Here is a 13932-nt window from a genome sequence, read left to right on the forward strand (position 1 = left end):
TTAGATGGTAAACTTAAATCAAATTAAAATTTGGTTGCTCGAGGTGACGATGCACTCCAGTCCCTCCAGTACCGACCTCTTACAGAAGGCCGCAAGCGTACCGGTAGCAGGTACAGCAGGTGTTAGATACAGAGTGAAGCTCCCTCTACACTGTCCCATCAAACATTCCCAGGGCAAGTACAGCATAAGTTAAATGCAGGGTAAACGTCTTTCTAAACAGCCAATCCAAAAATTCACAGGACAAGCACAACACAGGTTAGCTACACATTATCATCTTCATAGGCAGTCCCCTGAAATTAAGGAAGACTTGCTTACACTCTAAAGGTGAGTTCTTAGCTGACTAAACGTTCCAATCCGGAATTACAGTCTTTGTCACAGGTGGGACAGCCAGTCATTGAAGGAAAGGGTGGGTGGGACTGGTTTGCTGCATGCTCCTATGCTTGGTTTCTGCATGCTCTCAGTGATGAGACTTGTGGTGCTCAGCACCCTCCCGGATGCACTTACTCCACTTAGGGCAGAATTTGGCCAGGGATTCCCAGGTATCAGTGGGGATGCTGCATTTTATCAAGGACGCTTTGAAGGTGTCCTGGAAATGTTTACTCTGATCACCTTGGGCTCGCTTGCCATGTAGGAGTTCTGAGCAGAACGCTTTCTTTGGGAGTCTTGTGTCAGCCATGTGAAAAATGTGGCGAGCCAGGGTATCCCTGGAGATTGAGCACGCCGTGTCCACAAGAGATGGACACTGCAGAGATTGGAGTGCATCATTTCAAGAGAGAACAGAATTTTTATTTTTATTAATTTTATTTGATTTGACAAAGTTTCCTTTTATGTTGAATTATTAAGTTGTGTTTTTGGTGCCCTCAAAAAAAAACAAGGGGGCACTTTAATGAAAGTTTCTGGAGTGTGACCTCCCCTTTAATCAGGGTGGCACTTGATTATTCTTCCACTTAAAATAGTTGTGAACAATGTGGCCCACCCAATGCAGCTGGTCGAGTGTGGTCAGTGCTTCGATGCTGAGGATGTTGGCCTGATCGAGGAAACACTGGAACTGGTTTGATGAGAATGATCAGGAGATCCAAGAGCTAATAAATCGCAAGCACAGCGCATTTCTGAACCTAAAACAACAACCCAACTCGGGACCAGCAAAGCAGCATTACAGGTGGCTTAAGGCCGAGGTCCAAGAAAAAACCTGTGACCTAAAGCATAGATGGTGGGTGCAGAAATCACAGGAGGTTCAGCAGCTGGCTGACAGCCATGATGCGCGAGGATCCTTCACCGCAGTCAACGCCACCTACAGCCCAGCCACCCAAGGCACCACCCCACTGTTGGCCAAGAACGGGGAAACACTCATTAAGGCCACCGAGGCAGCCAGGACCCGCTGGAAGGAGCACTTTGAAGATCTCCTTAACCGAGACTCTGCCTTTGACTCACGTGTCCTCGACTCCAACCCACAGCATGTTATCCACCACCATCTAAGCAAAACCCCAGCCCTGTACGAGGTAGAAAAGGCCATCCGCCAGCTCAAGACCAACAAGCCAATGGGAGTGGATGAAATAAGTGGATGAGGCACTAAAGTATGGCGGAGAGGCACTATTGGCACAAATGCATGACCTCATCTCTCTCATCTGGAAGAAGGAGGGCATGCCTGGAGATCTCAGAGATGCAGTAATCGTGCCCATCTTTTACAAAGGGGACATGTCCAACTGCAGCAATTACAGATGACTCGTTTGGAAATGCCATCGCTTGAATCCTCCTCAACCGTCTTCTCCCTGTGGCTGAGGAGCTCCTCCCGGAGTCACAGTGTGGATATCATCCTCTACGGAGTATAACGGACATGAGTAGGTACACATTAAGGATCTCAATACACTCTCCCACCAGACACTTGCAGGGAAGGTACAGCATGGCTTAGATACAGAGTAAAGCTCCCTCTACACTGTCCCATCAAACATTCCCAGGGCAAGTACAACATGGATTAAATAGAGAGTAAAGCTCCCTCTATAGTGTTCCATCAGACGTTCCCAGGGCAAGTAGAGCACAGGTTAGACACAGGCTACACCTCCCTCTGACTTGTCCAGCCATTCCAGGGCAGATACAGCATCAGTTCGATAAGAGAAAATCTCCCTCTATACTGTTCTGCCGGACATTCCCAGGGCAGGTACAGCACGGGTTAGATACAGAGTACGCTCCCCTTACACTGTCCCATCAACCATTCCCAGGGCAGGTACCACCAAGCTCATGGTCTACAGGGCTGTAGTAATACCCGCCCTCCTGTATGGCTCAGAGGAATGGACCATGTGCAGTAGTCACCTCAAGTCGCTGGAGATATATCACCAATGATGTCTCCGCTAGATCCTACAAATCCCCTGGGAGGACTGGCACAGCAACATCAGCGTCCTTGTCCAGGCTAATGTCCCCAGCATTGAAGCACTGACCACACTTGATCAGCTCCGCTGGGCAGACCACATAGTTCGTATGCCAGACACGAGACTCCCAAAGCAAGTGCTCTATGTGGAGCTCCTTCACAACAAATGAGCCAAAAGCGGGCAGTGGAAACATTACAAGGACACCCTCAAAGCCTCCCTGATAAAGTGCAACATCCCCACTGACACCTGGGAGTCCCTGACCAAAGACTGCCCTAAGTGGAGACAGTGAATCCGGGAGGGCGCTGAGCACTTCGAGTCTCAATGCCGAGAGCATGCAGAAATCAAGCGCAGGCAGTAGAAGGAGCATGCGGCAAAGCAGTCCCACCCATCCCTTCTCTCAATGACTATCTGTCCCACCTGTGACAGAGTCTGTGGCTCTCATATTGGACTGGTCAGCCAGTAAATAATTCACTTCAGGAGTGGAAGCAAGTCTTCCTTCTATTTTTCCTCGATTCCGAGGGACTACCTATGATGATGATGATGATGATGATGATGACAACACAGGTTAGATGCAGAGTAAAGCTCCCTCAACACTGTCTCACCAGACATCCTCAGGTCGGTACAGCGTGGGTTATTGAACGTTAAATCTCACTCGAGCCTGTCCCAAAACACTCCCAGGGTAGGTACAGCTTAGGTTAGATACAGAGTTAATCTCCCTCTACGCTATCCGATCAAACACTCGCACAACAGACACAGCATGGGTTAGTCAGAGAGTAAAGCTCTCCATAGACTGATCCATCAAACACTCCCATCGCAGGTACAGCACGAGTTAGATACTAAGTAAAGCTCACTCTATACTGTCCCATCAAACAGACCCAGGGCAGGAACAACACATGTTAGATACAGAGTAAAGCTCACTCTACACTGTCCCATCAAACAGACCCAGGGCAGGAACAACACATGTTAGATACAGAGTAAAGCTCACTCTACACTGTCCCATCAAACACACAGAGGGAAGATACAGCACGAATTAGATAAGAGAGAAAAGCTTGCTCTACACTATCCCATCAAAAACTGACAGAGCAGGTACAGCATGGGTTCGACAGAAAGGTTTAGGCTGGGTTTTCCAGAAGTTGGGACCTGAGCAACAGAAGGCACAGTCACCAATTATAATCAGGGATGCTCAGGAAGACAGATATCTCATAGGTGGGGGACAAGACAGTGGTTGTGGTGCTGGAAGAATTTACAGAGCTAGGAAGGGGCGAGGTCATGGAGGGGTTTGAAAATATTAGAATGTTCAAATCAAGGCGTTGCTTAACTAGAAGCCAATGTAGCTCAGTGAGCACAGGGGTGATGGGTGAGCTGGACTTGGTGCGAGTTAGGGCATGGGCAGCCGAATTTTTGATTAACTCTAGTTTATGTAGAGTCGAATGTGGGAGGAGTGCATTGGAATAGTCAAGTCCAGAAGTAACAAAGGCATGGATGAGGGCTTCAGCAGTGGATGAGCTGAGGCAAGAGCGGAGACGGATGATGTTACAGAGATGGAAATAGGCAGTCTTAATTATGCCGTGGATATCTGGTTAAAAAACCTATTTCAGGGTTTAGTATGACACCAAGGTTGCGAACAGTCTGGTTCAGGCTCAGACAGAAGTTGGCGAGAGGGACGGAGTCTGTGGCTAGGGAACGGAGATTGTGTCAATGACAATTACAAATATCAGAACATTTGACAGACTATCACGTGCAAAATGTGTGGATGAGTTTGTAAAATTCAATCGGTTACAAAAATGGGTTACAGAAAGTAATCTATTTCAAACCTTATGCAAGATGCTTCAATAAAGGAGTGGTTCAAAGGATTTCAGTTGAGTTTAAACTGACACACTGCAGTTAAGTCTACTACAACTACAACTCTTACTCAAATGGAACAAGTTTGGGGTTTTATAGAAGGTGAACTAGGTGAGAAATTACATAAGTTAGATGAAGAAAAAGCACTAACATGGAACAGTCAGTAACAGAACATCAATTAGTCTCCTCTGATCATGGAGGAATCAAATATTCGACACACTGCGCTTGAAATAAAGATAATTTATTGAACAATAATACACAATATTAATCTCCAACTCAGTTACAGGGGTTATTAAGATCATCAGAAACAAAGTAGAGCTGCCAGAGTGAACATGTTTCAGTGCCCAATGCAATCACAGTAAATCGTGTTCTATTTACAAATGCATCCTTTCTCGTCAGCCCATTCAAAACTGAGATAAGGAGAAATGTCTTCTCTCAGAGGGTAATAAATCTGTGGAATTCTCTGCCCCAGAGAGCAGTGGAGTCTGGGTCATTGAATATATTTAAAGTGCAGATAGCCAGATTTTTGAGCAATAAGCTAGTATAGGGTTCTGGGGAGCGGGCAGTGAAGTGGAGCTGAGTCTCTGATCAGACCAGCCATGATCTTATTGAATGGGGAGCAGCCTCGGGTGTCCGAGTGGCGCACTCCAGCTCCTATTTCTCATGGACTCATGTACCCAGCATGCCCCGCGGGGGAGAATGTGCCGCACCCAGACTACAGGAGCTCAGTGCGCAGGCGCAGATCTTGGATGTGTTTTGAGCATGCGCGGTGCGTGTAATGGTGGAATAGACACGTTTTGGACAGGCTCCTTAGAAGTGTGCTATTCAGCGGGACGGAGCGGAATAATGGACCCTCGGGGAGCCGGGGAGACTTCATAAACATCCGGTGCCCGCCGTAAGTCCGGTATAATAACCGGAGTATCGGCGGTTGCAGCTTTAGGTCTTTATCCCCATCAACAGGCCCAGGCTAACGGCGGCCCTCTTCGTACAGGAAGGCAGGTTCATAGCTCCGCCATCTTGGTTCAGTCAGTAACATAGCGCATGAGCGGCTATCTTGGAATAAAGTGAATGATGTCAGTGTCTGGAACTGAATGCAACCGGAGTCAGCACCTTCAGGGGAGGGGGACCAGTGAATTTGGAGCTGAACCCAGCCAGAGTCAGTACCTTCAGGGGAGGGGAACCAGTGAGTGTAGAACTGAACACAGCCAGTCAGCACCCTCTGGTAGTGAGAGGGAGGGGAACACGTGAGTGCGGAACTGAACCCAGCCAGTGTCAGCACCTTCAGGGGAGGAGGGGAACCAGTGAATGTAGAACTGTACTCAGCCAGAGTCCGCACCATCAGTGGAGGTGAGCTAGGGGAACCAGTGAGTGTGGAACTGAACCCAGACAGGATCAGCGTCTTCAGGGGAGGAGAGGGGAACCAGTGAGTGTGGACCTGTTCCCAGCCACCGTCAGCATGTTGAGGGAAGTGAGGAGAACCAATGAGTGTAGAACTGAACCCAGACAGAGCCAGCACCTTCAGGGAAGGAGTTGGAGGGGAGCCAGTGAGTGTCGAACTGAACGCAGCCAGAATTGGTGGTGAAAATTGGGAGTGGAGGGAAAACAGTCTATAACATAAGAACATAAGAAATAGAAACCGGAGTAGGCCATTTGGCCCCTCGAGCCTGCTCCCCATTCAATAGGATCATGGCTGATCTGATCATGGACTCGGCTCCACTTCCCTGCCCGCTCCCCATAACCCTTTCCTCCATTATTGTTCAAAAATGTGTCTATCTCCACCTTAAATTATTCAATTACTCAGCTTGCACAACTATTTGGGGCAGAGAATTCCATGGATTTGCCACCCTCAGAGAGGAAATTCCTCCTCATCTCAATTTTAAATGGGCGGCTCCTTATTCTGAGACTATGTCTCCCTAGTTTTAGTTTCCCCTATGAGTGGAAATATCCTCTCTGCATCCACCTTGGCGAGCCCCCTCATTATCATTAAGTTTCAATAAGATCACCTCTCATTCTTCGAAACTCCAATGTGTATAGGCCCAATTCTCAGAAGTCAACCTCCCATCTCCGGAATCAACCTAGTGAACCTTCTCTGAACAGCCTTCAATGCAAGTATATCCTTCCTTCAATACGGAGACCAAAACTGCATGCAGTACTCCAGTGTGGCCTCACCAATACTCTTTACAGTTGGAGCAGGACTTCTCTGCTTTTATAATCTATCCCCCTTGCAATACAGGCCAACATTCCATTTGCCTTCTTGATTAATTCCTGTACCTGCACACTAACTTTTTGTGTTTCATGCAGAAGACCCCCAAGTCTCTCTGTAATGCAGCTCTTTGCAATTTTTCTCCATTTAAATTATAATTTGCTTTTCTATTATTTCTGACAAAGTGGATAACTTCACATTTTCCCACATTATACTCCATCTGCTAAATGTTTGCCCTCTCACTTAACATGTCTATATCACTTTGCAGATTTTTTTTGTCCGCCGCACAATTTTTGGAACAACAGCAAACTCGGTCCCTTCATCCAAATCATTAATATGGATTGTAATTAGTTGAGGACCCAGCACCGATCCCTGCGGCACACCACTAGTCATGTTTGCCAACTGGAAAATTACCATTTATCCCGACCCTCTGTTTAACCAATAAGGAAATTAAGGGTTACGCGGTGCGGGCGGGTAAGTGGAGCTGAGTCCACGGCCAGATCAGCCATGATCTTGTTGAATGGCGGAGCAGGCTCGAGGGGCTAGATGGCCTACTCCTGTTCCTAATTCTTCTGTTCTTATGTTCTAATGTTCTGTTGGTTTGCCAATCCTCTATCCGTGTTAATACATTACCTCCAATCACTGTGACCTTTTATCTTGTGCAATAACCTCTTATGTGGCACCTTATCGAATGCCTTCTGGAAATCCAAATACACCACACCCACTGCTTCCCCCTTATCCACCCTGCTCATTACATCCTCAAAGTACTCCAGCGAATTTGTCAAACATGATTTCCCTTTCATAAAATCATGTTGAATCTGCTTGATTCAATCATGCTTTTCCAAATGTCCTGCTGCTGCTTCCTTAATAATGGACTCCCGCATTTTCCCAACGACAGATGTTCGGCTAACTGGTATATTGTGTCCTGCTTTTTGTCTGTCTCCTTTTTCAAATAGGCACGTTACATTTGTGGTTTTCCAATCTGTTGGGACCGCCACTAGAATCCAGGGGATTTTGGTAGATTACCACCAATGCATCCAATATCTCTGCAGCCACTGCTCTTAAGACCCGAGGATGCAAGCCATCAAGTCCAGGGGACTTGTCTGCCTTTAGTCCCATTATTTTACCGAATAATACATCATTAGTGATAGTGATTGTATTGCATTCCTCCCTCCCGATAGCCCCTCGCTTATCCACTACTTCTCCACGAAGGACTCTTACAATCTGTTTTTATATTTTTTGCTAGTTTTCTTTCATAATCTATCTTCCCTCTCATTCATATTTTTAGATGTTCTCTGCTGGCTTTTAAACATGTCATAAACCTTCGGCTGTCCACTAGTCTTGGCCGCACTGTATGCCTTTGTTTTCACTTTGATACCTCCCTTATTTCCTTAGTTAGCCACGGATGGTTCCCTCCTCTTACAGTCTTTCCTTCTCATTGGGATATATTTTTGTTGCAAGTTATGAAATATCTCCTTAAATATCTGCTACTGCTCATTAACCATCCCATTCTTTAGTCCATTTTCCCAGTCCACTTTAGCCAACTCTGCCCTCATACCATTGTAGTCTCCTTTATTTAAGCTGAGGACCCTGGTTTGAGAACCAACTTTCTCACCAACCATATTATGGTTGAATTTGAAATTCAACCATATTATGGTCACTAATTCCGAGAGGATCTTTTACTATGAGATCATTTATTAATCCTGCCTCATTACACAATACTAGGTCTAAGATAGCCTGCTCCCTGGTTGGTTCCACAACATACTGTTCAAGGAAACTAACCCGAATACACTCTGTTGACTCCTCCTCAAGGCTACCCTGGCCAATTTGCTTTGTCCAATCAATATGAAGTTTAAAATCACCCATAATTATTGCCGTTCCTTTATTACAAGCCTCCATTATTTCTTGATTTATACTCCGTCCAACAGTGCAGCTACTGTTAGGGGCCTACAGACTCTGCCCACCAGTGACTTTCCCTTTACTATTCCTCATCTCCACCCAAACTGATTCAATATCTTGATCCTCTGAGTAAAATATCGTTTCTCACTAACGCACCGATCTCATCCTTTATTAACAGAGCTACCCCACCTCCTTTTCCTTTCTATCTGTCCTTCCGAATTGTCAAATATCCCTGAATATTTAGTTCCCAGTCCTGGTCACCTTGCAACCACGTCTCGGTAATGCCAATCATATCATACCCATTTGTATCTATCTGTGCCTTCAACTCATCTATTTTGTTAAGAATGCTACGTGCATTTAGACAAGGAGCTTTTAAATTTGTTTTTTTACCTATTTTTCCTGCTTTTTTCCTCTGTCCTTCCAACTCACTTTCGACATTTTTGCTTTCTAATTCCAGCTTTACTTCCCTCCCTATTGAATCTATTATCAGGTTCCCATCACCCTGCCAAGCACAATTTAAACCCTCCCCAACAGCACTGACAACCCCCGCCCCCCACCCCCCTCACAAGGATATTAGTCCCGGCTCTGTTGAGGTGCAACCTGTCCAGATGTACAGGTCCCACCTCCCTCTAGAACGGGTGCCAATGCATCAAGGATCTAAAGCCCTCCCTCCTGCACCATCTCTCCAGCCAGGCATTCATCTGCTCTATCCTCCTATTTCTGTACTCACTGGTTCATGGCACCAGAAGTCATTTTAAATATTAACCTAGACCATGTCACTGTTTATAATTACACATGACTCTGTCTCGGTTTATATTAAATAAGAACATAAAGACATAAGAATTAAGAACAGGAGTAGGCCATCTAACCCCTCGAGTCTGCTACACCACTCAGCAAGATCATGGCTGATCTGGCCGTGGATTCAGCTCCACTTACCCGCCCGCTGCCCATAACCCTTAATTTCCTTATTGGTTAAAAATATCTATCTGTGATTTGAATACATTCAATGAGCTAGCCTCAGCTGCTACCTTGGGCAGAATTCCACAGATTCACAACCCTCTGGGAGAAGAAATTCCTTCTCAACTCGGTTTTAAACAGTAGTAGTGATGTTGGGGAGGGCATCAAACAGGAAATTAGGGCTGCATGCAATAAAGGTGCAGCAGTTATAATGGGTGACTTTAATATGCACATAGATTGGGCTAGCCAAACTGGAAGCAATACGGTGGAGGAGGATTTCCTGGAGTGCATAAGGGATGGTTTTCTAGACCAATATGCCGAGGAACCAACTAGTGGGGAGGCCATCTTAGACTGGGTGTTGTGTAATGGGAGAGGATTAATTAGCAATCTCATTGTGCGAGGCCCCTTGGGGAAGAGTGACCATAATATGGTGGAATTCTGCAATAGGATGGAGAATGAAACAGTTAATTCAGAGACCATGGTCCAGAACTTAAAGAAGGGTAACTTTGAAGGTATGAGGCGTGAATTGGCTAAGATAGATTTGCGAATGATACTTAAGGGGTTGACTGTGGATGGGCAATGGCAGACATTTAGAGACCGCATGGATGAATTGCAACAATTGTACATTCCTGTCTGGCGTAAAAATAAAAAAGGGAAGGTGGCTCAACTGTGGCTATCAAGGGAAATCAGGGATAGTATTAAAGCCAAGGAAGTGGCATACAAATTGGCGAGAAATAGCAGTGAACCCTGGGACTGGGAGAAATTTAGAACTCAGCAGAGGAGGACGAAGGGTTTGATTAGGGCAGGGAAAATGGAGTACGAGAATAAGCTTGCAGGGAACATTAAGGCGGATTGCAAAAGTTTCTATTGGTCTGTAAAGAGAAAAAGGTTAGTAAAGACAAACGTAGGTCCCCTGCAGTCAGAATCAGGGGAAGTCATAACGGGGAACAAAGAAATGGCAGACCAATTGAACAAGTACTTTGGTTCGGTATTCACGAAGGAGGACACGAACAACATTCCGGATATAAAAGGGGTCAGAGGGTCGAGTAACGAGGAGGAACTGAGGGAAATCTTTATTAGTGGGGAAATTGTGTTGGCGGAAATTGATGGGTTTGAAGGCCGATAAATCCCCAGGGCCTGATGGAATGCATGTCAGAGTACTTAAGGAGCTGGCCTTGGAAATAGCGGATGCATTGACAGTCATTTTCCAACATTCCATTGACTCTGGATCAGTTCCTATCGAGTGGAGGGTAGCCAATGTAACGCCACTTTTTAAAAAAGGAGGGAGAGAGAAAACAGGGAATTATAGACCGGTCAGCCTGACCACAGTAGTGGGTAAAATGATGGAATCAATTATTAAGGATGTCATAGCAGCGCATTTGGAAAATGGTGACATGATAGGTCCAAGTCAGCATGGATTTGTGAAAGGGAAATCATGCTTGACAAATCTTCTGGAATTTTTTGAGGTTGTTTCCAGTAAAGTGGACGAAGGAGAACCAGTTGATGTGGTATATTTGAACTTTCAGAAGGCTTTCGACAAGGTCCCACACAAGAGATTAATGTGCAAAGTTAAAGCACATGGGATTGGGGGTAGTGTGCTGACGTGGATTGAGAACTGGTTGTCAGACAGGAAGCAAAGAGTAGGAGTAAATGGGTACTTTTCAGAATGACAGGCAGTGACTAGTGGGGTACCGCAAGGTTCTGTTCTGGGGCCCCAGCTGTTTACATTGTACATTAATGATTTAGACGAGGGGATTAAATGTAGTATCTCCTAATTTGCGGATGATACTAAGTTGGGTGGCAGTGTGAGCTGCGAGGAGGATGCTATGAGGCTGCAGAGTGACTTGGATAGGTTAGGTGAGTGGGCAAATGCATCGCAGATGAAGTACAATGTGGATAAATGTGAGGTTATCCACTTTGGTGGTAAAAACAGAGAGACAGACTATTATCTGAATGGTGACAGATTAGGAAAAGGGAAGGTGCAACGAGACCTAGGTGTCATGGTACATCAGTCATTGAAGGTTGGCATGCAGGTACAGCAGGCGGTTAAGAAAGCAAATGGCATGATGGCCTTCATAGCGAGGGGATTTGAGTACAGGGGCAGGGAGGTGTTGCTACAGTTGTACAGGGCCTTGGTGAGGCCACACCTGGAGTATTGTGTACAGTTTTGGTCTCCTAACTTGAGGAAGGACATTCTTGCTATTGAGGGAGTGCAGCGAAGATTCACCAGACTGATTCGCGGGATGGTGGGACTGACCTATCAAGAATAGACTGGATCAATTGGGCTTGTATTCACTGGAGTTCAGAAGAATGAGAGCGGTCCTCATAGAAACGTTTAAAATTCTGACGGGTTTAGACAGGTTAGATGCAGGAAGAATGTTCCCAATGTTGGGGAAGTCCAGAACCAGGGGTCACAGTCTAAGGATAAGGGGTAAGCCATTTAGGACCGAGATGAGGAGAAACTTCTTCACCCAGAGAGTGGTGAACCTGTGGAATTCTCTACCACAGAAAGTAGTTGAGGCCAATTCACTAAATATATTCAAAAGGGAGTTAAATGAAGTCCTTACTACTCGCGGGATCAAGCCGTATGGCGAGAAAGCAGGAATGGGGTACTGAAGTTTCATGTTCAGCCATGAACTCCTTTAATGGCGGTGCATGCTAGAAGGGCTGAATGGCCTGCTCCTGCACGTATTTTCTATGTTTCTATGTTTCTATGTTTAAATTGGCTCCCACCGTATTTTGAGGCTGTGCCCTCTAGTTCTAGTTTCCCCGACCAGTCGAAACAACTTCTCTGCCTCTATCTTGTCTATCCCTTTCATTATTTTAAATGTTTCTATAAGATCACCCCTCATCCTTCTGAACTCCAACGAGTAAAGACCCAGTCTACTCAATCTATCATCATAAGGTAACCCCCTCATCTCCGGAATCAGCCTAGTGAATCGTCTCTGTACCCCCTCGAAAGCTAGTATATCCTTCCTTAAGTAAGGTGACCAAAACTGAACGCAGTACTCAAGGTGCGGCCTCACCAATACCCTGTGCAGTTGCAGCAGGACCTCCCTGCTTTTGTACTCCATCCCTGTTGCAATGAAGACCAACATTCCATTCACCTTCCTGATTACCTGCTGTACCTGCAAACAAACTTTGAGATTCATGCACAAGGACCCCCAGATCTCTCTGCACTGCAGCATGTTGTAATTCCTTCCCATTCAAATAATATTCCCATTTACTGTTTCTTTTTTCAAAGTGGATAACCTCACATTTTCCAAAATTGTATTCCATCTGCCAGTCCTGATGTCTCCCCATACACGAGACAGTCCTGATGTCTCCCCATCCACCAGCCAGTCCTGATGTCTCCCCATACACCAACCAGTCCTGATGTCTCCCCATACACAAGCCAGTCCTGATGTCTCCCCATACACCAGCCAGTCCTGATGTCTCCCCATACACCAGCCAGTCCTGATGTCTCCCCATACACCAGCCAGTCCTGATGTCTCCCCATACACCAACCAGTCCTGATGTCTCCCCATACACCAGCCAGTCCTGATGTCTCCCCATACACCAGCCAGTCCTGATGTCTCCCCATACATCAGCCAGTCCTGATGTCTCCCCATACACCAGCCAGTCCTGATGTCTCCCCATACACCAGCCAGTCCTGATGTCTCCCCATACACCAGCCAGTCCTGATGTCTCCCCATACACCAGCCAGTCCTGATGTCTCCCCATACACGAGCCATTCCTGATGATCCTGCTCCAGAACCAGCACATTGTTATTTTCTCGATGGGAATTCTTTTCTCCCTCGATCTTTCCCCCCGAAGTTACGCACTCGGTGGATTTTCTGCAGTTGGCTGTGGATGATGTTGATCTCATCTGGGATGTGAAAATAACGTACATTGCTGCCAGTCACAAAGAAGTTGTCCAGGTGCGAGACTTTGCCCCACCGATCAGTGTACGTCACCTCAGAAAGCCGGACATTCGTGAATGCGTCAACATTATCGACAAGCCACGTCACCGAGCTCTCGTCTCTCGGCTCCACGGTGGTGATGTGGCCGTGCAATTCCTGGAGAGGAATGATGAGGCTGTTCTCTGCAACCGTCCGCTCTTTAATGGAGTGGCTCACCGACATGACGCTTGCTTGCAACTCCATGCAATCAGCTGAATGGAAGAGAAAGATCAACTGCAACGCACACGCTTCCCCTGATAGTACGCCAACTCACAAAGCGCCTGCCACTGCCAGTCTGCTGTGGCAGGCCCCGGCCCCCTGCCTTGCCCAATGACACTCTGTCGGTATATTCGACTCTGCCTCTGTTTATATTACACTAGACCCTGTTCCTGTTTATATTACACGAGACTGTATCTCTGCTTATAAATAGAAGTATAGAGTACAAATGCATGGATATTATGATGAAACTGTACCAAACACTGTTTCGGCCTCAACTGGAGTATTATGGCCAATTGTGGGCAAAACACTTTAGGAATAATGTGAAGGCCTTGGAGAGGATGCAGAAAAGATTTACGAGAATGATTCCAGGGATGAGGGTCTTCAGTTACCTGGACAACTGGAGCAGCTGGGGTTGCCAGGGTGATAGAGTATAAAAGCAGAGAAGTCCTGCTACAACTGTACAGGGTATTGGTGAGGCCACACCTTGAGGACAATGTACAGTTTTGGT

At 46.3% G+C, this 13932-nt stretch overlaps 2 protein-coding genes across 2 annotated transcripts in view; both read right to left on the reverse strand.

Annotated features, from left to right (window-relative positions):
• LOC139235348 (zinc finger protein 850-like) overlaps window positions 1-13932 on the reverse strand; it is a 193817-nt gene that overhangs the window by 39362 nt on the left and 140523 nt on the right. The gene's annotated exons all lie outside the window — the stretch shown is intronic.
• LOC139235345 (U7 snRNA-associated Sm-like protein LSm10) lies at window positions 13032-13388 on the reverse strand. The gene has a single exon (XM_070866485.1). It carries the CDS (start codon window positions 13386-13388, stop codon window positions 13032-13034), a length of 357 nt encoding a protein of 118 aa, XP_070722586.1.

This window comes from Pristiophorus japonicus, chromosome 23, assembly GCF_044704955.1.
Source record: "Pristiophorus japonicus isolate sPriJap1 chromosome 23, sPriJap1.hap1, whole genome shotgun sequence".
Lineage (NCBI taxonomy): Eukaryota > Metazoa > Chordata > Chondrichthyes > Pristiophoridae > Pristiophorus > Pristiophorus japonicus.

Bases quoted from the DNA above. Each gene is read 5' to 3' on its own strand.
- LOC139235345 (XM_070866485.1), bottom strand. From the start codon at position 13,388: ATGTCGGTGAGCCACTCCATTAAAGAGCGGACGGTTGCAGAGAACAGC.